Here is a 24,696-nt window from a genome sequence, read left to right as displayed (position 1 = left end):
TTTGTTGTTGTTGTTGAAACGGGACTATTTTTCGTCACGGCTGCACGAGGCAAATGTGTCCCTAGGTTTCAAACTTTTTTTTTTTTTTTTATTTATTCTTTTTTTTTTTTTGCTGGAGTTGTCTTGCTCGCCTATTCAGCAAAACTCACCAAACGTGTCCTCGCGCTGCAGGATTTGAATTTCGCGGATGATTTCCCATACTAGTTGCTTAGCAACTGAATTCAATGATATAGAGAAGTAGGCATCATTTTTCTTTGTCTCCATTAGTAAAAGTGGCAGCAGAGACGCACTCCACGTATACACTCCCCAAAACTTTACATTTTTTTATTTGCCTTTTCGATTTATTCATAAGGGGTTTAACGACGTTTGTAAGGACGAGAGGTGTTTTAAAATGTTTGGCTACTTAAAGCAAATAATCAAGATGAGACTTGTTAAACAACACGAGGTTGGACTGTTTGTTGAATTGCATTTCTTTCTTTTTTTTAAATTTGTGGTTTGCTGCTGGAGGTCAAACAGAATAAAGGGCCTATTTCGTCTCCACATTGGCCTGACGTTACCTACCTGCTCATTATGCATGCAGTTCTTGTGCTGCTCTGTATAAAATCCAATGCATAGTCACATGACGTGCAAGATAAGCCTGCTACGCTGCCTAACGCACAAGACCTTCACCACGGAGAGGAACACTTGCTGCTATCCCACAACAAATACCGTCCAAACACACTTGTGCGTTTACGCATATGGATCCCGCAAACATATCTTCCAGAGCAGCCTGCATGGCCTGCACAGAAAATAGTCCAATCTAGTGAGAGAATTTTTTTTTTTTTTTTTTTTTTTTTTACCAAGAGCGACACAAAAAGAGTTTTAAATCTCATAATGGGTTTTGATCCGCCTATTCTCCAACAGCTTTGCCTTTTTTCATGGGTCTTCAAAACCATGTTGGCAGCAGCAGCATGGGTGTGCGTGCACGACAGCGCAGGTCTGTGTGTGTGTGTGTGTGCGCGCGCACACCGGTACGTCCAGGCCCTGGGAGCACTTCTGCTTCCCCTGCTATTGATTTAGGACGCCAGTGGCCCAACAGGCTCGTCGCGCCCGTTCGCACTAATTAAAGCTGCTCGTTGTCACGGCGCTCTGCTCTTTAAAACAAGACTCCAGCTCCGGGTTTGTCCTGTAAAACCAAACTTTTGCTGCCCAATTATTAATGTTTCATGTGGCTGTCAGCGGCCCTTCAGTCAGCAGTCACGCTGACACAAAGTCGATGCTGTAACTATATGCATCAAATCAAATAATCTAATTACACTGATTTATATTTTACATCTGCGCCCGAGCAAATAATAGCCTTATAATAACAAATATTTGTGTATTAAACTGTAAGATTTTCAGTGGTGTAATTATAACTTGAGGCACAACCATTTAAGTATTTATATTTTTGTAGCTTAGACGTTGTTTTATATGATTTATTATGCACGTTTATAAGGCTGCACCTTCAGAGTGGCACATTTAACACACTTTGCTTCAGTCTTTCATTTTAAATACACGTCAACTGGCTTTTAATCGTGTTTACGAGTAGAGTTTGTGTCTGTTTTCAGCACAAAGCAACTTCAATGCAGAGTGTTTGAGATGTAATGGCACAACTTCGTTTTTACAAGCACTTCCGCTGATCGTGCGCTCCCCTGTATGTCTTTTTAATGGAGTAAATGTATAGTAGATCGGTGTCAGGTTCACCCTGACCTGGTGATAACGTGCACATGCACAATGGGTCTCCCTTCATATTTACTCCACGTGTCGAGCTGCATGAATATGGATTATTCTGAGCTGTTCTCCACAGGGAGCCTTCCTCTTCCACGTCTACATGGATTTATCTGTGCTGCAGAAGAGACGCTCAGAAAATATCCTTGTCTGCTTCTGACTGCTGACTTTTGATCATCATTATTGGGGTTATTTTACAGTAAGTAGGCTGCTTTATTTTCTTTCACTCATCTCTCACTGTTTGGCTCGCCATCGCGGAGACTCCACGAGTTTGTTCTGCGATGAAAAAGTCTTTGAGACTTTTTAGTTTTACTTTCTTTTAAAGATGAATCTGAATGTGTCCACGTTATTATTTATTTTAAACCTAAGATAAGTTCCTCCCCACGCCCCCCACGCCCCCAAAAATAAATAAATAAATATTGTTGTGCTTATTTGTTTAATTTGGATTTTAATTTAATTTAGTTTAAATTTAAGTTGTTATTTGTTAAATTAAATGTAATGTTGTCTCGTTCAATATATACAGATATATAATAATCATCATCATCATCATTATTATTATCATTATTATTATTATTATTAGTATGCACATTTCTATCTAAATATAGAGAATAGAGTGACGTTTATTTTCTCTTCTCTCGACATAATAGAATAGTTGTCGGTCAAAACAACAGGCCTCCATGTAAATACAGATTATCAAGTCTCCATTGTGGCGGCAGCAACATAAAGAAGAAGAAGAAGAAGAAGAGGACGTTTTAAAATATGACGTGACTCTCGGGGGTTTCCTCTCTATAAATTGTGAAGGTCATGGTTTTGTGAGCAGGCAGGATGGATAGGTAGAGGAGGGGTGAATGAAGCTCTGCAGCTCTGCAGCTCAGCAGCCATCCAGAGGTAATGTGCTGCAGCATCTCATCTGCCTGTCTGCATTTCAAAAGCACATAAAGCCTGCTGTAGGTCCCACCCCCCCCCCACACACACACACACACACACCCCACCTGCACTTCCCACTTTCCAAACGCGAATTTAATAATTCAACAGCATGTGAGTTTTTCTTTTAAAGCTTTTATTAATATGAACTGACAAAACACTGTCATTTTATGTTTATCGATCATTTCAAAATGTGGATTTTCAAAGTAAAATTATAATAAACACCATAATTGCGCGTCATCACAAACTGCTCACGTAGTTTCAAATTGAATATACCTCCAACATATTTGTGACGTACATATTGATATATCTAAAATATTCACACTATTCTCGCCTACTCCTTTAAGTAGTAGCTACGTCGTGAGATGTTATCTAAAGTGAAATCTCAATTTAATCCTTCGTTGTTGGAGCTTTTAAAGTTTATATGAAAAGTTGATTGATTGCATTCCTTTTCGTTTGCTTACACCGTGTTGTAATAAGTTGTTTTCTAAGGGAGGTTTTATACCCCGGCTCGCTGCTGTCGGTCACATCCGGCGCGCTCAGCCTGCACAAAAAGAATCAAATAAAATCACATGCGTTTTTATTTGTGTTTGTAAATTTTGTTTTACACTTCGTGTGTGCGGTTCAGTTTGCTTCACTTCACAGAGAGTGTTTTTTGGGTTGTTGTTTTTTTACTGCAGGGAAAGTTGCAGCAGTAATGAAGAGGCCCTCACTCAGACACCAGCCTGCTTTACTACAGCGTTTGCATTATTCCCATCTTACAGGTGACTCTTTCTTCTCATATTAAATGTTCATGAACTTTATTGGTTTTATTTATTTGTTGCAGTCAGTAACGGAAAAGAAACACGCTTTTTAACCACTTGAATAAAATCGTCCAGTTTACATCTCATTTGAACAGATTTAAACAATAAATTCTTGATGATTTTATGATGATTTTAGCACAATAAAAATGAAATAAACACTCATATAATCTAGACACGTTCTCTATATAAAAAAAAAAATACCTCCAAAAAAACCAACCATCTCTCTCTTTTTTGGGGGGATGAGCTGCCCGGGCGCTCCTCTACAGCTACCCTGACCTTACAGCGCCACCCAGTGGCAGTCTTCGCAGACTTCAAGCGCTCCTGTCGTCATCTCCACTGGAATCAACAGCCTTCATCGAAGGTAATTAATAATGCTGACGTTTGGATTGTGAAGGGTTAGTTTTTATACAACGTTTTTTGTGTCATTTAAAAGAATTTAAGTTTGAATTTTAACTCTGCAGATACAGGAAGTGTGTTATCAGTGTTCTGCAGGAAAGATCTGAATTGAATGAAAATGCTGTAAATGAAAGGTTTACAAGAATTCATTTAAATTTACACTTGTCTTTACTGTTGCGTTGAACACAGCAGATAATATTTGCCATATATTTTTTTCTAATGTATTGTCGCAGACCTGTGAAAAATATGTAACCGTCTCCAAAACCTCAGCTTTTCATCACAGCCTTCTTTTCAACTTAATGACAATTTTAGATAATGCGTTGGTGTTTGAAATTGGGTTATTTTACTGAATAACCTCACTGCCCGGAAAATATATTGTATCCTTCGGTTTATCTCACTTATCTGTCTAATCTTTCTCCCTATAAAGTTAGAAAAGTTTCTTTATGTCCTAATCAGCTCCAAAGTTTTGGTTCTTCTGCCTTCGCAGACTTTTTCGCGGTCTGTTTAAAACGGTCACAAAGACAACAGAAAGGCTTCATATTTGGCTTATTTAAACTTTACAAGCTGTGAGTCTTGTCTGTTTTGTTTTTCTTCCCGAGTCGCAGTTCTCCTTCATACTGCTTTTGAAGTCGTATCGCCACTTTAATCGGTCGCCTGCAGAAATCTATTGTGCAGTTGTTGTGTTTTTTGTTGTGGTGTGAAATTCCTCCTGATTTGTGTCTCATTCAGTTCAGTTGGGTTGAACACGTGCTCCACGCGCGCTGACGATTCCCCATAAAAGACGGCAGGCCCTGCTTTATTGGTTGCCATGGGAACCAGGAAGCTAGTTAGTGATCTTTCACATCTTCTCCTGTTGTTTATCCACACGTGACGCAAGAGGCGGCTTTTCAGTCTGGGCACATGTGTTTGGAAAGCATTGTGCAGAAGCTGCAGTACATTTTGGTATACAAGTTTTTTTGTTGATGCAGATCACTCTTTATTATTCCCGTGAGTGTTGTTTCCTCCAAGGAAGCATCTTGTGAAGTCTTATTTCAGTTGTAAAAAAAATAATAAATGGTATCATTTAGTTTCGGTAAAAAAAAACAAAAAAATAGTTGCAATTTGTTTCCCCGCATTTATCCGAGTAGTTTGTTCACTTGAGATTTTTGCAGCTACTCTTCATCAATCGAGACGCGGAGTAAAGCAGCTATTTTAAACTGCTGGAGTTTCATAAAGGGCGTAACTCTTCCTTTTAACCTGCAGTGAAGGAAAAGAAAATGCACACAAGGAAATACTCCTCAGAAAAATATTCCCACAGGGACTTTCTGAGGACCTCGTGGCATCGATCCACAAAGTTATCTTTGAACAGATTGCTCGGTCATCGAAAAATGCAGCCCCTTCCTCCTCCTCCTCCTCCTCCTCCTCCTCCTCCCTCCCCTTTATAATCTCTCTCAACCCAGAAACTGAACCCCGCTCCGGCCTTCACCCGGCCGGACCCGCGTCTCGCGGCGAGAGCTCGGCTGCTTCCAAAGTCTCAAAGTGTCAAAAATGTGGTGAGCGTTTCAAAGGCCTCTGAACATTCGTGGAGACGGACGCCCACAGCCGCCGGCAGGCCACTGCCAACAATTGCTGTTAGTGTTTGCTTCAAAAAAAACAACAACCGTACAGACGGAGTGATTCAGAATTTGCCAAGTAATGACTTGCTAACCTCAAATAGTAGAAAAGAAGATTCTCCGTGCCAGAACTTTCTGCTCATGAGCGCAGACATCACACGAAGGATGACTTCTTGTTCCTGAGACGGAGACGGATTCCGAGGCAGATATTTTTGTATCTCAGACTTTCAGGAAATACTTTCGGGTGCATTTTTAGGCATTTAAACTTTGCTGTTGAGTTTAGTTTGATTTCAGGACAGTCAGATTTTGACATCATCCGACTGAGATCTCGAGTATCAGAATCAATTCTGGCTTCCTGAGGCGGTTGTTTGATTTTGTCAGGTTCTCCATGAGTCCCATCACAGGAAAACATGTGTCTACATTCATATGTGTGAACATAAACGTGTCTGTGCCTCAGCGTACGCGTGTACTTTAGATTTGATCTTCCTCTGCGCGTGCGCGTGCGCGTCCCGGGTGGTGACGGATCTCCACAGCAGACGGATCGATGGTCAGGGACAGAGACAGGGGTCGGTCGGTCCTCGGGGGTTCGCCGGTGACATCTCCTGCCGCAGCTCGCCGGCCGGCCGCCAGCTCGGGTCAGCCATCCCAGCAGGCCGTTCACTCTGGCAGCAGTTACCAAGGTGACAGCATGTCAGCGCAGCCCCGCAGCGCCGCTGAGGGCGGGAGGGTGAAGCGGAGGGGAGCTAGCAGGGAGCCCGATGCATCACCAGCTCTGATGGGTTTGTCAATACCGCTTAGATCCAGGGGGAGCCGGGCCCCCCGTGACACACACACCCCTCCAGGGACACACACACACACACACACACACACACAGATAAATATGCACACTCGACAGTATCCTCATGTCCACGCTGTAATATCCATTTTAATACACTGTATTGATTTGAATTTGTTTTCTTGGGACTGAACCTAACTGCGGTAAGCCCAACCCTCACTGGGAATATTACAGCATGCAACTATTGTATTCTTGTCCGGTTTGCACGTCCACAGAGTCGCGTTTAAAAAAAAAAATCAAAACAAAATACACAATCAGCATGAACCCAATCGCATTCGTGAACGAGCAGATAGAAGTGTGTTTCATTCCCTTGCGCTGGATCCCCGAGGACTTCACCACTACATGCCTAACCCCGCCCTAACCCCGTATTCAACCAAACCCAAACCCAGACGGGCCCCGCCTTCACGATTCTCGAATGCAGTTCGTTCACAGTGGGAAATTGACCAAATTAGGAATACCTTCTCCAAAATATTTGGTATCCAGGCCAGAGCGTGTGCTGTTGATGTAAACCGTTGCACTGCAAGAAAAGGGAAACGGAGGTTTTACCCGAGAGCCGCAAAAGAATTTAAATATACTGCAGATGCCGGTGAGACATCTGCAGGAAGATCTCTGAAAACAATAGGACATATTTGGAGAACCGTTGTGGAATATAATAAGCAGGAGCTTTCTGAAGCCGCAGCTTCATTGCAGTCTGACATCACCCGTAATAAACTGTAAACAGCTACCGGGACACGGCTCGAGTCTCAACCCTGAAATCTGAATCATTGGCCCCCGACTCTAGTTTGCGCAGATGTTTCCGTCCCCCGTAACGCCGACCGATACACCTGAAAACCACACATTCACGCAAACGCACACAAACGTGCTCTATATATTCCCTGACATCACGTGCACGCGCACGCACACGCGTAGTCTTATTTACGCATTCTTTCACTTCCACGAGCGTGCACACGGACGCGCGCTCCTGACAGGGTGATTGCACGAGGGGACCGCTCGGATTAAGCTGTCGGTGCAGGACTCGAGCCGGCAGATAAAAATGACTGCGCTGTGCAGCAGGACCGGAGAGAAAGAGACCGAGGTGAAGGAAGAGAGAGCACGCCTGGGCCATCTGACTCTGTATCTCATTAACCAGAGCGAGCGAGAGGAGGGTGGGGGGGTGGAAAAGTAGCATCGGCCACGTTTGGCTCGGAGGAGCTCGCGGCGTAACCATTTCTAGGCCGTGGATTTAATAGATTACTAATGATCGGCCACAGGTATTTCCAAGTTAGATATTAGAGGCGGATGCCCAAAATGAGATCATTCGCTAATCCGTACATTTTCACCTCTCCGGAAACTCTGCTTTGATATGCGACCGAGAGCAGGGTACACATGTTTGGATTCAAAGCCGGTAGTTTTGCGACTGAGCGCGCACCGGCGAAGGGAAAGGTTTACGGCTAATCTGGCGCCTCTATCTCGGTGTGGCGAGGTGCTGCGAGTACAGGAGGAGAAGGCGCGAGGATATACGGGAGCGCTCACGATATCCAATCTGACCAATCCTCTTAGCAAGAGAGAGTTGAGCTCTGCCCTCCCTGGAGAAGTCTCTTTTTCATTCAACCTATTATGTCAATGTTTAATGCCCGAAGAGGAAGAGAGGTAAAAAATATTACGACGGTAGCCTCGGCGGAGCTTGTTCGCAGGTTACCGTCGCAGTTTTTCGTAAACGTCGGCCGCCATTTTCCCCTTCCGTTGCAGCGAATGCGATCTTTACAGCAGAGCGAAATGCCGGATTCACATTTAAACACTTTGCGTGTTTGGCGCCTTAACGCGCATCTGTGCAGCAGCAGAACGCAGCTTTGCACATTAGCAAACACAGAGGCTGCTCGCACTCCAACGCGGGCGCCATTTGAACGGCTTCCGCCGCCGTTTAAAAGCTTTGCTCGCTGAAATAAAAGTAATTAATTGGTGTTATACACCAAGGACATAATTATCTTTTCCAGTAACTGGCACATATTTAATTACCAGTAATTGTTCCCCAAGCCTTGTTCAAAAGTGTTGCGCACCAGACAGTTCTGATATATTATACACTAATCCTGCACTTGATACTCAGTCAATTAGGAAATGTGTGTCAAAGAGCAATCATGTAAACAGCATTGTGGAACACACAACCTTCTGAGACTCGACGCCTATGCGGGCCTTCGTGATGTCCTCGCTCACACACACACACACACACACACACGTGTCTCACTGCTCTGCACTTTGTTTTCCTCCTCAGGGTACAAATCCCTACCTATCCCATTCCTTCCCAAGGTGTTAATGCCTGCCAGATTGGAGGAAAGTAATTTGAGATCATTTCGCAACAAAGGCCGCAGATACTGATTAACACGGGGGGGCTACTTTCTAGCCAAGTGGCGCGGTCCCATTTAAGAAGCGTCAGGAGCTAAATTTACCCCCCCCCCCCTCCACCCCTGTGCCTCGGGGTGTGTGGGGCCAGAGGCTGCAAAAGGGCCCTTGAACATGAGAACAGGGTTTAATAAGTAAACAGGAGAGGCAGAGAACAGTGCTTCTGATCAGGGCTTATTTGCTCAGCCAGCCCCCGGTACGCGCTACTAGCTGATTAGCCCTGCCGATTGTACCTTGTAATTGCAGTGCCTTGACCCCCTCAAGGCAAATATTAGATTTTAGCGGTTTAACCTTTCCAGCCGGCAGAGCGGGGTAAATTGCCCAACCAGATGTTAAGGAGCGCAGCGGTAGTCCTCAGCCCTTCTGATCAGCGGGGGGAAAAAAAGCTCGCAGATTGAACCTTTTCTTTTTAATATTGTCTCAATTTCCTCCGGCCTTTCAAGCTGATTTTTCGCAGCAGTTTCCTTCTCCGAGAATCAGTCGCACTCCGATCCTTATCCCCTCGTCTGACGTCGGGTTACGAGCGAGACATATTATTTAAAATCAGTCCGGTCACAGTCATTAAGCGGGCGGGACGAACGATCAATGAAAAGATCCACGGCCGATATTAACCCAGCAATCATTCGTTCACTTCAATCGCTCTGACACTTTGTCAGCTCGTGAGGTGCAAAACATCCACTCCAACCGTTATAAAAGTGAAAAATACTCCCAGAAACGGTTGCGTTTTAATAAAATAAGACATCTTAATCTCCTCGTGTAAATAGTGGACTACTTTTAAAACGATTACATTTCAACCGACACGGCCTGAAGCCCGCCGGCGAGACTTCCGCGGTTCAAATTCGCACGCGAACGAGTGAAAATTATTTCGACGATTCCCGACAGCGCAAACTGCAGGAAAAGCGTAGACGTCCGCCACCTGCTTCGCATTTCAACTCTCGAGTCGAAGGCGAGGGCAAACGAGCAGCCGGTACGCAACTCCATTCTTGGCATAAAAGGCCTTATTTTCTACCAAATCCCTGTCTACAATAAGGCGTCGACTGACGTGCGAGCATTCGCTCGAAGCGTCAATCCAGATGAAATGAAAACAAAATGAAAACATGCTGCGAAGGATGGAATTCCCCCCCCCCCCCCAACCTTCCTAGATCCAGTTCGGCATTTAAAAAATTCACCCAGATATGTAAATGTCGACCGCAAGCCCAACAGCTGCGCCTGGTTTCGATCGGTCTTTGCAAACCTGTCGCTGCAGCCAAAACAGAAATGGAAAGAGGTCGCAGGCTTGATTATTGTCTGGTTTACGATACCTTTCTAATTTATAATCTTGCCGTACAACTTGACAACAGCGGGGAAAGCGCGTCTTTGTGCCCGTTCCCACGGGTTTGTTCGTGCTTTCGCACGCTCGCGCTCGCTTGGAGTCCGGGCCTTCGGGGAACCCCTCGGATCATTACGGGAAACACTTTGGGACGCGACGGGACGGGGATGAGGACGGCGGAAGGGGGCGGCGGAAGTTTTTCTTAGGTCGTTCCCAGCCGTTTCCGGAGATCTCGGGTTTCTCCCCGTCTGGTCTCGGATCCAGATCCTCTTCCTCCCCGAAAGGCCGGGGCCGGAGCGGCAGCTGCGTCTTCAGGCCCCGCTTCGCCCCTCGTGTAATAGTTTCCTTCCTCTCCGAGGCTCTCACCTGAAAAAAGAGTCGGGCGGAAGACGGGGAGGGAAATAGTCGTCTTTTCATCCCGGCGGTGGACCGAAGTAACCTTTCAGCTGGAGAGGAAACCCAATACCGCCTCCTGCTCGCTGTCTGAGAGGACGGAGAGGAGAGGGCAGGGGGAGAGGGGGCGACTAAAGTGGTTCCACGTGAGAGATGGAAGTTAAGTCTGGGAAAGACGGGGATCGACACCCCGAACACCCCTCGATCCCCAAACCGCCCGAGTCCCGTCCTCTGGCCGGGACGCAGCGAAACGGGCTGATTGCCGCTCTTCCGACGGGCATTTCCTTCCATAAACCTATTAGATCTCTTAGATCTTTAGGAAGCAGTCGGCTCGCACCGTCTCGAATCAGAACCAAGGTCTGAGAAGCTGTGTCCAACTGTGCTGCGCAACTATGCCGCTCCCCCCACCCCCACCCTCTCTAAATGAAGCGCCCCTTCGATGTCAAGTTTTAAGCAAACTTGAACACGAACTCCTTTAAGTGCCCAAATGCGGAGACATTTTCCATTCCACGACAAATGTGAAAATCCGGTGAAGACGCCGGTGCGATTTGATCAAAAGCTCCGGAACCACTACGAAGCCCTCGTTTTGGCGTCCGGTGTTTTCAAGTTCAGGAATTAACTTTCGACGCTGTCTCCTTTTACCATGTGAAAAACTACTAAACGGACCTTGTGGCGAGTTGGTTTCGCCAGAAAATGTTTATTCTCTGCTCCCTTCGTTTACTTGTTGTGAACATTTAGTAAATTAGTTATTTCAATATGTTAAACTGATTTGTACATATTCATGTTCATTTGTATTGTGTTTTTTGATAGCTTATCTGCTCTGCTCTGATGGACCTGAGTCTTTTCTGTCGCAGCAGCAGCAGCAGCAGCAGCAGCTCCGGTCTGTTCAGGTATCTCTCTCCCCTGCGGAGCCACTCTGAGGAGGAGGCCTAATATCTGCAGACATCTACGGCCACCGCCCAATCTGTTGCACGCTCCATTCATTTCACGCACTGCCAGAAGTGCTTTGTAATTATCCTGATATTGATGAAGGCTGATTCCAGCAGGTAATCGCTGGCACTTCAGCTGTTTTTACGCATCTCAGCAAAATGTCTCTATCTATTACCACTGGCAAATTAATTTCCACTCAATGACCGTACTTGTTGATAATCTACGAATATGTGTGCGCGTGCGCGTGAAAAAAGGGGAATGAGTAATCCCGGACAGAGCTCCGAACCATAGCATATAACTTGGTTTACCTCACGCTAAGATCACTGCGGGTGTCAGCGCGACACTAACACACAGTGCACGCGGCAGCACACCGCTTATTAAAGTGATAGCAGTAGCGGCAGCGGTGTATAGGAATAGTGACAGCAGCCGCGGTAGAAATATTATTGTAGAATTTTTACTAGTCCTTCAATTGCACGTTTAAAGTAGCACGTTGTTAGTAATGATTCATAAGGTGTGGTTTTCAAAGGGAAAAGGGAACTGAAGGAGGAGAAGGTCACCAAATGGGAATAATAATAATAGGGATAATGAATGGAATGATCTGATAGTGGTGGTAAATGGAAAAAGAAATCAAAGAAGTGGAAAAGGAATAAGAACAGAAACAGAAAGGAGAGTAAAAATATGAATGGAATCGGATAAAAAAAAACAACAACAAAAACAAGGGGAGGGGGGCATTTGTTTGCGTCGACTGACGCGAGCACATGCGTGTCATCTATTTGCTGCGCGGTGCAAGATCAACGTGTGCGTTACGGGGCAAGATAAGTGCATAAAATGTAATGCGTACGATTCATGGTATAAATGAGCACTTAGACTGAAATGCAGCATCTCCACAAGCTGCTGTGATGTATTGTGGCGTATTGGAGATCCCCTCCACCACAGCACTAAGGGTAAATAAATACGCTTTAAAGGAGTAAATGAGCTTGAGTAAAGTGGCCCTTTGAGTCCCCATGTTTGCGGAGCAACCATAATGGATTCTTTAGAGCCGTGAACGGTTTATAGGCATGACAGCCATGTTTCGGCACGATGGGCTTATCCCTACGCAAGGCGCTAAGGATATTAGGGAATAAGCGTAAAGCAGCATGGAAATGATGACTGGAGCAAAGCCTCAACTCGCTGGTATTATAAGCCCTCGGTTCTCCTGCACTCCATCCATCCTTGGGAAAGAGGGGGAAGGAGCGGACTTGGCAAAGCTCCACGGTGTGATATCCTCCATTATTTCTTGCTCCATCGCTGTTTTAGCCACACAATTAAAAGGATGTCACTCAATCTGGGGATCGGGCAAATTGAGAGGAGGTCAGCGTCGGCGTTTCCTTTTTCAAGACGGCGCCGGAATCCCCGTCGTCCGTACGGAGGTCTGTCGGAGGAGCCGGACGAGAGCCAACCCTCTAACGGCTGGCACCGAGTAACGGCCTCGTACCGACGGCACACGCCAAGCGCGAAAACAGACGCCCATAAGGTTCCCTAAATTAAATCCTTTTACTGTCACCGGTTTCAGTGCAAATCCACCATTTTCACAGCAACTGTCACTGTTTGTTTCTCATTAACAAGGTCCTTATTGACAAAGCGAAATGGATAAATTCTGCAGTTCGCGGTCGTGCCGGTGCGTCGCAGGGTTTACCCAAGTCCACAGCGAGCTCACCGAACCGACGTCTCCGCCCAATCCACCCGCGGCGGCTCGCTTGTCGGAGACGGGCCACGGCAGAAGGATGATTAATGTCCCACCTCTCACCCCCCACTGTGAATTAGAGAGCACGGGTCGAAAGTATTTTTCTCGGCGAGCGGGAGCACGCTCGCGGCGAAAAAACGGGGCAAACGCTGTTTATCATCTGCCCGACGACAGCCCTCCTCGGGGCAAATTAACCACGCGGCCGTATCGACTGGCACGAGCCGGGAGTCGGCGCCCCTTCACTTTGATTAATCTCCCCGTGTTCCTGTTCCAACTCTATCAAAGTAATCTAAGTGAAGACACGCAGCATTGATCTGTAAACACAGCAGACTACTGTACCCACAACACGCACAACACGCACGCACACAGAGAGGAAGGGGCGACAATTACCGGAGTTAGAAGTACACCAAAGGAAGCGTCGCACGTGTTTAACCTTACACGTATGCGAGACAATGCTCGGTCGTACAATTATTTCCAAATATTAAAAAGTAGACTCGCAAAATAATCCGCGCGGCAAATCATTTTCCACATTGAAGTCAAGCCGACTGACAGAATGTATAAACGAGAGGCTGAAAATCAATCATAAATCATTCATAAGGTCACCGTGAAGTCAGACTCCGAAGCATATGTAGCTCCAACGGGCCGGGAAGGCGGAGGGAAAACCGGACGTGCCGTCGAGCAAGGCACTGGACCACCCGCCGCTCGGCACGGGGAGGGAAAGAAACCGGCCGAACACGCGTCGCCGCGCGACGCCCCGAAAAGCCATCGGTCACCGCTCTCCGGAGGAAAGAAGTCGATTTCCATCTCGATCTATAAAGTTCGGCGAAGGCGGCAGCTTGCGCTCGTCTACTCGAGGAATCCACACAAACTGTCGCGTTAATCCGTCTCAGCGCCGACTGCCCCACATATGCAAAACAATCTGTTTCACGTGTAGCCCTGCCAATGTGTTTGGCAGACACTGACTGAGCATCTTTTTTTTTTTTTTTATCGTGTCATTATTTCTGATAAGTCATGTGTGTCTGCAGGGTTTAAATCCTGTGGCGTGACATTTGTTTACACGCAGGGCAGATGGCGCTCACACGGAGTTTACGTTAGACCGGACAGATCGTCATATATTATATCTATATATAAGTGTATATATAGCTATTATATATAGATTTCTATATTTGAAATATAGAAATCAAAAGGATCCCTGAACTTCTGTAAAAGTCTTGTAAATCACAAACGCGTTGTCGGTGAAACTGCAAACAAACTATCGTTTGAGAATCTTTTTTTTTTTTCTCCCCGCAAGCTTCAGACGTTGGAAGAGCAACGGAGGCGGGCGACATTTGTCTGTTGTTTTTAGCGTTAAGATTTGCCGAGCGTTATTTACGATCTCAGACAGGGGAACACGAGGAAGAGTTTTAGTCCGCACGTGTTGCTTTCGGGCCGCACCATGTGGCCGGCGTGGTTCAAATTCCCAAAAATCGAACCGAACAACACAAGTTTTCAATGAGCCGAGACGTTTGCGATGTGGACGGTTGTCCAAAAGACGGGTGGGGGGGGAAAAAAAATAGCCGGGTGACTGATGAGGCGTTTTTAAGTCGCTACGCTGAATGATTTTAAAATGTTCAGCGCTTGTTGGAATGTGCAGATGTTTTATTCGCCTCATTTGTCATTTCCAGCGGATTACTTCGCGGTCAGCGGTCATGTGGCTCAGATTATCCGACTCGCGGTCGTCATTGTCTCGTATTGCAATTTTTTTTTGGTACGAGAGACGTGTCCACAAACGGTCTTTTTATTTCACCTGCACACGTGTTCTTTCCGCCTTCGGTATGTTTTTTTCATTCCCTGAAATTCGGCACATTTATTTACTCGGATCGAGGACGATCCGATTAGATGTCGGTCAAGGTCACTGTTACCACGTGGCTGCATCTTTTTTTTAATTTATTTATTTATTTTTCCTCAGTATCGGCTGGTGTCTCCATCCTTCAACTCTTTGGCCACACGGTGTAGCAAATAAATTATTTAAAAATAAAAGGTACACACGAAGTAGGTCGTGAACTAGATTTCATTTGTATTTATGGGAAGAATTGTCAAACAGTATTTTAGAAAAATGCAGAATCTCTAAATGTGTGAAAACGTGTAATGTTTTGTCAATGGCAAATAATAAAAAACACAAATATTTACGAATAACGACGCTTTGCAAATAGTTGTTATAGAAAGCCTGTTTTCTATTTTGATGCGCGCGTCTATGACGTACATCAACTTCCGGTGCGGACGTCACCGCCGTCAGCAAAGATGGCCGCGTACTGCGTGCGGGCCGCGGGCTCGTTGTTCGGAAAATGTGGGAATTGCAGCTCAAGTATAAACGCAGTCGCGTCGCAGTTAAGCCGACAGGTAAAGAACGACTTTGTCTCCAATAAGTTCTCCAGATCTACTCTTCGAACAAGCAGCGACGCGTGTAAACGGGCTACGACGCCGAAACACCGACGTCCTCGAGTGAGCGTCTGGTAGCCGAGACTCGCTTGACAGATATTTAAAATGTGAAGCAGTCGGCGCGGGGTCGCTAGTATCCTGAACTAGGAGGCTGTGCCGCGGCTTAATATGAATTATTGAACCCTTAACTACGGTTCGGCTGCCGTTTAGCGCCGACCCGCTTGCGCGGTGAGTTAGCACGGCCCGGTTAAACGCGAGTGTGACGACGACAACTCTCCTCCCCGCCAGGTGCTCTGCAGGCGGATCTGCTCGAGCGCTGCCCTCCGCAGGAGGAACCTGGCGGCTGCGGGACCGGAGAAGTTCACGGCGGAGTTCATCGAGAAGCAGGTGGAGGAGTACGACGTCGGGAAGCGGCACCTGGCCAACATGATGGGAGAAGACCCGGAGACCTTCAACCAGGAGGACGTAGACGTGAGTCTTAAAAACAACAACAACAACAAATCTAGGAAACGAGCGCGTAAATAATTTTACATTCAAACTGAAATGTGACTTCCTTTTTAGTTCCGAGAGGTTAAGTATTTATTCTCCTTGTTATCTACACACGGTTTTCCTCTTTGCTGTTGTTTTGGGTCATTTTGTTTATTATATAAAAAATGCTTTCCAGAGAAAATCTTAAAAAAAAAAAAAAAAAAGAGTAGCAAAGCAGCTTTTTTTGCTTTGGGTTTTTGAAGTTTGAGGATAAAGTAAAGTGTATTAACTTGAGAACAGTTTATTACTCTTTAATAATCTATTTCAAACGACCAGGAGAGTCTGCTCAGACCTGGAAGCGATGCAGTGAAGTTTCTGAGGTCTTTGGGGGGGGTGACGGTTACGATTCGTCCCAGTTGAGCACTTGAACATTTTCAAGACAGATATAATTCAGCCCGTATCCCATGTGACCAAAGACTGTGTTTATTTCATCTTCAAGATCAGCACTTTATATGTTTTATTGCCTTATTGTGCAGAAAAGGAGCTCCAGGCAGGAGTTCATTTTAATCTCTTGATTTGTTAAAAAAAAAAAACCAACTCCTTACATCATCATCATCATCATCATCATCTTCATCGTCTGTGAACTCCTGAGGCAGCAGGCAGGTGTGGCCACCTCTGGCTAATCCACTGCATCCCACGCTTATTTGGGATTTTGGCAACACCGCTCCGACCGTTTAGCTCCATTTCCCGCTCGTATCTCGACCGGTCCCCAGCGGCCCTCGCAAATAATGAAGAGAGCCGTCGGCGGCGGGCTGTGAAAGCCGAAGCGACGGCCAGCGGACGTGTCGAGGGGAAGAGGAAAATTTGGGAGGACCGGAGAGTCGCGAGGTGGATCTACCCGACGCGCCCCCCACGAATCTGGTTTCTGAGTCCAGACCGTTCAAGTGTGACGGGGATAAATACCCTGGAAAAATCAACAGGATGGTTGCAGCTGGAGGCGGGGGAGAGGAGGGGGGGGGGTTTAAACAATACGATCAATATCTCTGACAGATAATCAGGACATCTGTGGAAGGTGACGCTTTTAAAACGGATGTCAAAAGAATTCTAGGACGACTGTCTCCGCCATCTGCTCGTACTGAAGTTACACCTCAGTTATATAAACTAGCGCTGAGACATTTAGGTGATTTATTGATTAAGTCTTGAATATATTAAATGACAGTTTTCTGTCATCCTTCTGTTTGATGTCACTGAATATCTTTAATCTTATTCTGTTGTTAATCTTCAGGACGTCAACTTTGACATTTATACTGTTTTCTGATATGTTCTTGTTTATGAACTTGTGTCTGGATTAATTTAGAGGTCATGTTGAATCATTTAGAAAAATGCCCTCGGACGGCTTGTTTGTTTTTATAAACCAAAGAACATTGAATCAATTAACAGATGATTTGATGAAAAGAAAATAAGAAATGATAAATAATTGATTTAAACCAAAAATTATTTTCTAGAATGGCAACATGTGCCGCTTTGTTGTTTTTTATTGGATTTTAAAGTCATAATGTTCCTTTTTTTTTTTTTAACTTTTGGCTGAACAAAACAAACATGCAGAAAACATCAAGGCGGTCGCTGGAAACGATGAGTGAATTTTTTTCAGGCTCTTTCTTTCCTTGATTTATTTTTGTTTTTGTTTTTTTGTATTTATTATCTTTGCCGGCATTCCTGTCGCGGAAATGCGTAAAACGTGACTCCCTCCCGCGCCGCTCGGGTCCGCAGGTGACAGCTCGACTGTCGCCTTCCCTCTTCCTTCCTCTGTCGCTCCATCTTTACCCTCGGGGATCTCTCCCATATTGTGTCGAGTCTCTGGAGACGCCCAGGTGTGTCTTCATCTGTTCACTGCCTCTCCCCGCTCATCTTTTTCCTCTCTTTTTTTTTTTTTTTTTTTACCCTTTAAATTCTCCTCAGTTGTCTTCCTCTTCCTGCCTCACGCCTTCACACACATTTTCCTCGACCGGCCCCTTTTTCTTCCTGCTTTCCGTTGTTTTGACAACCTTAAAGGCAGCAACCTGCTCCCTCCGCCAGCACCTGCTGCCTCACTAATTGAACCAGAGGAGGGAAGAGGAGGAAGAGGAGGAAGAGAGCCGAACAGGCTGTCTTGACGAGTGTGGCGGGGCCAATGCACTTCTTGTCTGCCTCTCTTCTCTCTCACACACACATTTGCAGAGCCATCTGTAGCCCTGCTAATAACGCCATCACACACACACACACACACACACACACGAGAGGATGAACTTGGAGTGAACTGTTGGATGTCCACTGTGTCCTCTGCTCGCTGTCAGCAAAGCCAAAAACTTGTGCCTTTTTCTGCTTGTTTTCTCCTCTAACACACACACACACACACACACACACACACACACACACACACACAGGCACACACACACACTCTCTCGCCTTTCCTTGAACCCACGAGCAGCTTGTGCCTCTTCTTCTGTCACTTCCACCGCCGTCCGTTGGCACGGCGACCTCTGTTGTTCGGACGTGTCAGCGTTGTCATAATCTCTGCCATCATCTCTCAAACTGCCGTCTCTCTCTTGTCTTTTGATTTATTAATAATTTTTTCCTTTCTGCCACCCGCAGAGGGGCATCGCCTACCTCTTCCCCTCCGGCCTGTTTGAGAAGAAAGCTCGGCCGCTCATGAAGGTAAGACCACGCTCGTGAAGTTTGAATTTACAAACCACTGATGGGACTCATTTTATTTTAAGGTTTACGCCCCCGAGCGAGCAAAGTCCAACGAAAGCAAAACGAGCCTCTTTTAAGATCAACGTGAAGACGATTAAAGTAAAGACACAAACTCGTTACGCACAAACCGGCGTCATTTATGCTTTACTCGAATCTGTTTTCTTTCCCAGCACCCCGAGGAAATATTTCCACGGCAGAGAGGTGCGTAAGACGCGCGCCCTTTTTGTGAACGTGTCCAGATTGGTGTAAACTGCTGCACAGCTGATGTTTCTCTCCTCTCCGTGAAGCTGTCCAGTGGGGAGCGGACGGACGGCCTTTCCACTTCCTGTTCTACACCGGCAAACAGTCCTACTACTCCTTCATGCACGTGAGTACGGCAGGCGGCGGCGAGCAGCGCCGTCTGGTCCTTTTCATGCGAGGTGGAGGCAAACCTTCATCCTGCTCAAATCCCCCCCGGCGTCTTCCTCACCCGCTCCCCGCTGCACCCTCGGGCGAATACTCTATTCGGAGCGAGCGAGTCGAGAGAAGCCGTCCCCGGGGAGAGGCGGCGTCAGATCCTCTTTTCCACTCGGCAGAACGGAGACGGGGGCGAAAGAGAGGCGGGAGATTTTCCGAAGGTGAAACCGAGGGAAGAGGGCTCCGACGAGGGCGAGAGGCAGTCCGGCTTAAAGGGTGACGCGCTGGGCTCCGGAGGAGGCGAACACTCAGCGTGGAGTGTCTTATTTTCCCCGGGATGCGAAGGGTCGACGCTGTCAGAACAGTTCAGCTTGTCACGCAAATATATATATATATATATATATATATATATAATGATAGATTTCACGGCACGGTGCAAAAGTTCTGTCTCTCCTCCTGCTCATTTAATCCCAGACTGAGATCAGGACTCTTTTCGGGTCCGCACCATCTGCTGCAGGACTCTTTGTTCTTCTTGTGGTTTAAAGGCATGTTTTTATGGCCCCGGTTGGATGTTCGGGCTCGTCGTCAAGCCGCCGAACGAGTTTGGGACATCGTCGGAAAGTTAAATATTTGCAATTCTATTAATCCGCTGCCGTTTGTTGTAATAAAGTTAAAAACGTAACACTTCCTGTAGGAGCTTCAAATTGAAAGCTTTTCAGCCCATCAATTGACAGGAAGGCTTCCTCTTTAACAAGGGTTTTATTGCGAAACATTGGCAGGAACGTGTTGTGACTGAAGTCGGACAATAACTCACCGCTTGAGACTGAGATCTTTATCGCACAAACACAAATGTGAAAGAACATGTCGTGTGTTTTTGTGGGTAAAATGGAGGGGGGGGGGGATCTAAATACAATATTTGTCTGGGTTCATATCGGAGGTGTGGCACGTCTGGCTTGTCAGGCTTTGTCCCGCCACGGGGAGCGACTCCTCCACGGGGATTTGGAGGGAAGCTGGGCGGGGCAGAGCTGTTCGGTGATAGGAGGAGGGGAGGCCCCCCCCCTCCCTCCCTCCGGGGAGGCCTGGGGAGCAACCACACCATTCACACTGCTCCTTTCCTCTGAGCAGACGACCTCCTCTTCTCCCCCTCCTTTTTCTTCTTCTTCTCCTCCTTCTCCTTCTCCTTCTTCCTTTTCTCTTTGAAGCCCCTGACCTTGTTCAAAGACATTTCACAGACAAGAGGCGTGTGTCTGTAGCTAAAACAGTCAGAGGTGTGATATCTGAATATTGGTCCACACACACACACACACACACACACACACACACACACACACACACACACACACACCATTTTGCCCTGCAGCTGCAATCTGCACCCCCTGCTGTTGGTTTAAATAGGTATGTCAGACATGTATGAGAGCTCGTGCTGCCTGTCTGCATGATTTTTCTCCTTCCTCCTTACATTCCTCCTCTCCTCTTTGCTGTCTTGCTTCCTGCCCTTCCATCTCCTTCCCTTCCGATTTCCCCCCCTCTTCATCCTGCGAGATGTTTTTCCACCGTTATCACACGCCTCAGGAGTGTTGCCAGGAGGGGGCAGTGGTGTGTAAAGCGGCCTCGCTGCTCGGCTGCTCTCCTCTGGCTGTTGTTGGGCTCAGCCAGCGTGGTACATTAACCTGCTCGCCGCTCCACCGAGCTTTTTATGGCCACCGCCCCGGGGAACCTGAAAACACCCCCGGCACACCTTCCTCTTTCACATTAACCTGCAAACTGGATAAATGCGCCCCTCTTTCTTGTCGCCCGTCGGTTAAATTAGTCCAACTTTAACGCTTCGGTATATTCCTCTTCCTCTCGTTGCTGGAGCTCTGAACTCGAGGGTCTCGCCGTGCATATAAAGACCACTTATTGAATAGAAAGAGCGGAGCTGTCTGTCTCTGTAACAGCCTCGACTTAACTGTATCCAGATACCGGTCCTCTCCTCTCCTTTCATCCCGACAATCCATGCGAATTATTCCTCACCATTGTCGGACCCAGTGTTTGCAAACGTGTAACTCAAGCCCCTTATCCAAGCCTCCCTCTCCTCCTGCCCTATATTTTTTTTTTCTCATTTTCTATTACGCTTTTTTTTTTTTCCTTTTTTTTTTTTTGTGAAGAAAATTGGTTTTTGCTCGATGTTTGGTTTTTTTTATGTTTTTTTTGTTGTTTTTTTTGGAGCACCCTCTCCTCCTCCTCCTCCTCCTCCTCCTCCTCCCCCTCCCGTGCCCCTCTGTCGCTGGTCAGAGTGGCAGAGGATTAGGCACACTCTATCAAGAAGGAATTAAACAAACATCTGGTGAATAATTGACGGGGAAATGAGTTCTCACCCAGGCGCAGGGTGGCCGCGGTGGGGGGCGTCCGCCTCGGGGACGTGACCGGCATGCCCCCCCGCCCCTCTACCCTCCGTCTGTCTGTCTGTGCCCATCGCCGTGACACACTCCCCTCGGGTTATCCTCGACGCGACGTCGATCCGGTGACGAGTGAGCCCCAAACTGTCCCGTCATTCATTTAATTTCATGTTTGTGCTCCAGCGTGTTTCCTTTGAGCTTTTGCTTCAGGACAAGTGCACACGCAGGCGCAGGTGCAGGTGCAGGTGCCCGGGTCAAAATGGATGAATTGCGGTAGATTGATGTGTTTACAAGACGTGACACATTTTGTATAAGTCAGATCTGGAGCGCTTGATATTTATTTCCCAAACAATACTCCGAATAAGTAAAGAAAGGCAACTCTAGCATCTTTCGAAATCAACGGGCTCCATGAACGTTTGTCCGTACAGTGTGTTGTCCACTGGAAAAGAAATGCATTGACGTTTTTTTTTTTTTACCACAACGATCTTCAGCGAGGGTTTTAAATCCCTGATCAGTCCCGATTGTGACTGCGGAAGGTTTCCACCTCACGAGGCACACCGGCAATTTAGACGAGGAGGCCGCCGCCACCGCAGCACGGACGGCCAGCTCCAGTTCTCCCGCCCCGATAGGACCGTAGGAATCTGCAGTTGTCGCTCGGCTGTCGGATGGTTTTTTTTGTGTCGCATTTTGAAATCGCGAGGTCATCGCGCTGAACGTTATCGTCGTTTGTGGTTTGTTCCAGGAACTGTACGACAAAATGCTGAACGTAGAGAAGCACCAAGATCGTCTGAGAGCCAAAGGACTCTTCTCCAAGGACGTCAAGTCGATGTGAGTGAAGGAAGAGAGTCCATTTTAATGTTATCGTGGAAGCAGATGAAAAACCTTAAAAGTGTTGTTGTATCGTCAGATGTCTTTCTTTTTTGTTTCTTTTTTTTTTGTGTATTTTGAATTGTTGCTCTTAATTTTGGACTCTTTGTGTAATGAAAATGTCTTTTCCGTCTCCATCAGCTCTCTGGGCTCCAGCAGGTGGCTCACAAAGGAGGAGCTGGAGGCGTTATTGGTGGAGACCATCTCTACTCGCGACGTAAGAATCGCCTTTCCCTCCGCCGACGCGCACGAACGTCGCCGACGGTGGAGATTCCTCAGAATCTGACGCTCGTTCGCTTTTGTCTTCAGTACGATCGCTTCACCCAGCTGATGGAGCGCCTGCTGTCGATGCCCTGCTGCGCCACGGAGGAGGAGTTCATCCAGCGCTACCGTCGGCAGCTGGAAGCTCAGTCCAGGCAGCAAACGGTGCCGCGGCTGGAGAAGGACGACGAGGGCGTGGCCTTCAGCGCTTCGGACGGTAGGTGCCGCGTTTAGGTACGAGCTCCGTCCGACGTCGCCCCGGATTTGCTCTCAAATCGATATAAAACTGATGCCGACCGACGCTTCTTTCAATGGAGAATTAGACACACGGGTGTTGTTTTCTCAGGTCGGAGGAAGACGTCGAACTCGTCAGTTGTTCTTCGGGACTGCGGCTCCGGGCGGATCACCATCAACGGCCAGAACTACCTGCACTACTTCCCCGTGCTGCAGGACAGGTGAGGAGAGGAAAAGCTTTGCGCCTCACAGGCCCCTCTGCTGCTTCATTCACAGATACCATTTTCCTTAAAATGCAAGACGTGATGTGTTTTACTCTCCGCCCCCCGCCCCAGCTGACCCCCCTCCCCCCAAAAAAAAAATTAAAAAGCAGCTTTTTCACTCTTCACAGCATCGCCTCGTTTTTTTTATTTTTTTTATTTATCTCCTTGTAGTAAGTTAATTACACAGTTGAGTGGTTGTGTGTGTGTGTGTGTGTGTGTGTGTGTGTGTGTGTGTGTGTGTGTGTGTGTGTGTGTGTGTGTGTGTGTGTGTGTGTGTGTGTGTGTGTGAGAGAGAGAGAGAGAGAGAGAGAGAGAGAGAGAGAGAGAGAATGTCCAGAGCTGGTGTTGTCTCGCAATGTGAGGACGGGCTGTAATTGGAGCAGAGAGGTGACAATTGACTTTGTCAGCAGCCATAGGCCATTCAGCCCGAGACGCCATCCAGAACACTTTCTCTTTCTCACACACACACACACACACACACACACACACACACACACACACACACACCCTTATCCTGTTCCTGCTGAGTCAGAAGTTATTCTGTAATATGTGGTGGTGAGATTGTAAAAGAAAGCTTTTCACAGCGCCGGGATCCTCTGTGCTAGTCTGAAAAGTCACCCAACCGGACATTAAATTAGCTAAGCCTCCGCCGTTGATACCGCTATCTGTTAAATAGCACACACTCCCGGTCTGCCCATTCAACCACACTTCATTCTTTCACCTCCCGTTTTTTAAATTTTTTTTATTATCTCTCGGTCATTTTCTTCCTCCCTCTCACCCCGCCTCTCTTTTTGTACCCTTCAAGAGAGCAGCTGATGTTCCCGCTGCAGTTCGTGGGCGCGCTGGGCCGCTTCGACCTGGAGTGCACCGTGAGCGGGGGCGGCAGGTCGAGCCAGGCGGGGGCGCTGCGACTCGCCATTTCCCGCGCGCTGCTGAGCTTCCTGTCCGAGGGAGAGGGGGAGACGATGAGACAGGGTGGGTCGTCGTACCCTTCGACTTCTGCACCTTCAAGCGCGGCGTTGTTGTTGTAATTGTTTCATATTAAAGTGAAGCAGGATGATGATGATGATGATGATGAAGCACCTGATCGGTAGTGATGTTATCGATGCGTCATTGTATCATAAAGGTCAGGGAGAAGAAATGCACAAAGACAAAAGAATTTACTTCCCCAAAAAAATATTCTGACAGACTAAGAGGCGCTTTAACAAAATATGCAGATAAAATAAACATTAAGTTTAAGTGAGAGTGTTTAGAAATCGGCTGCACTTGTAAGTTCATTGCTCGTGTCTGTTTTTATGATTTGCGATTTTTTTTTTCCCCCAGCTGGTCTGCTGACCCCCGACCCGAGAGTGAGGGAGAGGAAGAAGCCGGGCCAGGAGGGAGCTCGACGTAAATTCACCTGGAAGAAGCGCTGAGGAGGACAACGATCTCACCTGAGCTCCGACGACGAAACATTCACGAGGACTTCCGGTGTCCATTTAAACAGACTTATTTTCCTTCAGAGGCACTTGTGATTCTGTCGGACCCACATAGACGTCGCTAGATTATCTCGTGGGCTCCATGTTGTCAAGATGCTCCAGCTGCAGTCAGCTCCCTCAGCCACCAGATGGCAGTGTGTTATTAAAAATGAATAGATTGCATTGTTTGCGTA

The 24,696-nt window shown here is 47.0% G+C and overlaps 2 protein-coding genes and 1 long non-coding RNA gene across 5 annotated transcripts in view; 2 read left to right on the top strand and 1 right to left on the bottom strand.

The window, feature by feature from the left end:
- The window catches only part of LOC138620753 (interleukin-1 receptor accessory protein-like 1), a 229,325-nt gene that overhangs the window by 11,678 nt on the left and 192,951 nt on the right, over positions 1–24,696 (bottom strand). The gene's annotated exons all lie outside the window — the stretch shown is intronic.
- Positions 1,840–5,082, top strand: LOC138620767 (uncharacterized). Its single transcript, XR_011310891.1, has 4 exons — positions 1,840–1,945; positions 3,351–3,434; positions 3,718–3,834; positions 4,599–5,082. It is a non-coding gene; the product is annotated as an uncharacterized lncRNA (long non-coding RNA).
- On the top strand, positions 15,282–24,685 carry mrps9 (mitochondrial ribosomal protein S9). The gene is made up of 11 exons (XM_069698232.1): positions 15,282–15,406; positions 15,734–15,916; positions 18,545–18,607; positions 18,817–18,847; positions 18,934–19,013; positions 22,163–22,248; positions 22,429–22,504; positions 22,597–22,765; positions 22,895–23,003; positions 23,851–24,020; positions 24,369–24,685. Exons 1-11 carry the CDS (start codon positions 15,308–15,310, stop codon positions 24,458–24,460), a joined length of 1,158 nt encoding a protein of 385 aa, XP_069554333.1. The 5' UTR covers positions 15,282–15,307; the 3' UTR covers positions 24,461–24,685.

Source organism: Brachyistius frenatus, unplaced genomic scaffold (assembly GCF_029030835.1).
Source record: "Brachyistius frenatus isolate BFR_SWC_R1_liver_20210118 unplaced genomic scaffold, ASM2903083v1 Contig_26, whole genome shotgun sequence".
Taxonomy (NCBI): domain Eukaryota; kingdom Metazoa; phylum Chordata; class Actinopteri; family Embiotocidae; genus Brachyistius; species Brachyistius frenatus.
Note: the sequence above shows the minus strand (reverse complement) of the source record. Positions and strands in the feature narration are given on the sequence as shown.

What these genes read in the sequence shown, in the direction of transcription:
- mrps9 (XM_069698232.1), top strand. Translation starts at nt 15,308, where the DNA reads ATGGCCGCGTACTGCGTGCGGGCCGCGGGCTCGTTGTTCGGAAAATGT. An exon ending in CGTCGCAGTTAAGCCGACAG is followed by an intron (nt 15,407 to 15,733) that starts GTAAAGAACGAC and finishes CCTCCCCGCCAG; the next exon opens with GTGCTCTGCAGGCGGATCTG. An exon ending in GGGGGAGACGATGAGACAGG is followed by an intron (nt 24,021 to 24,368) that starts GTGGGTCGTCGT and finishes TTTTTCCCCCAG; the next exon opens with CTGGTCTGCTGACCCCCGAC.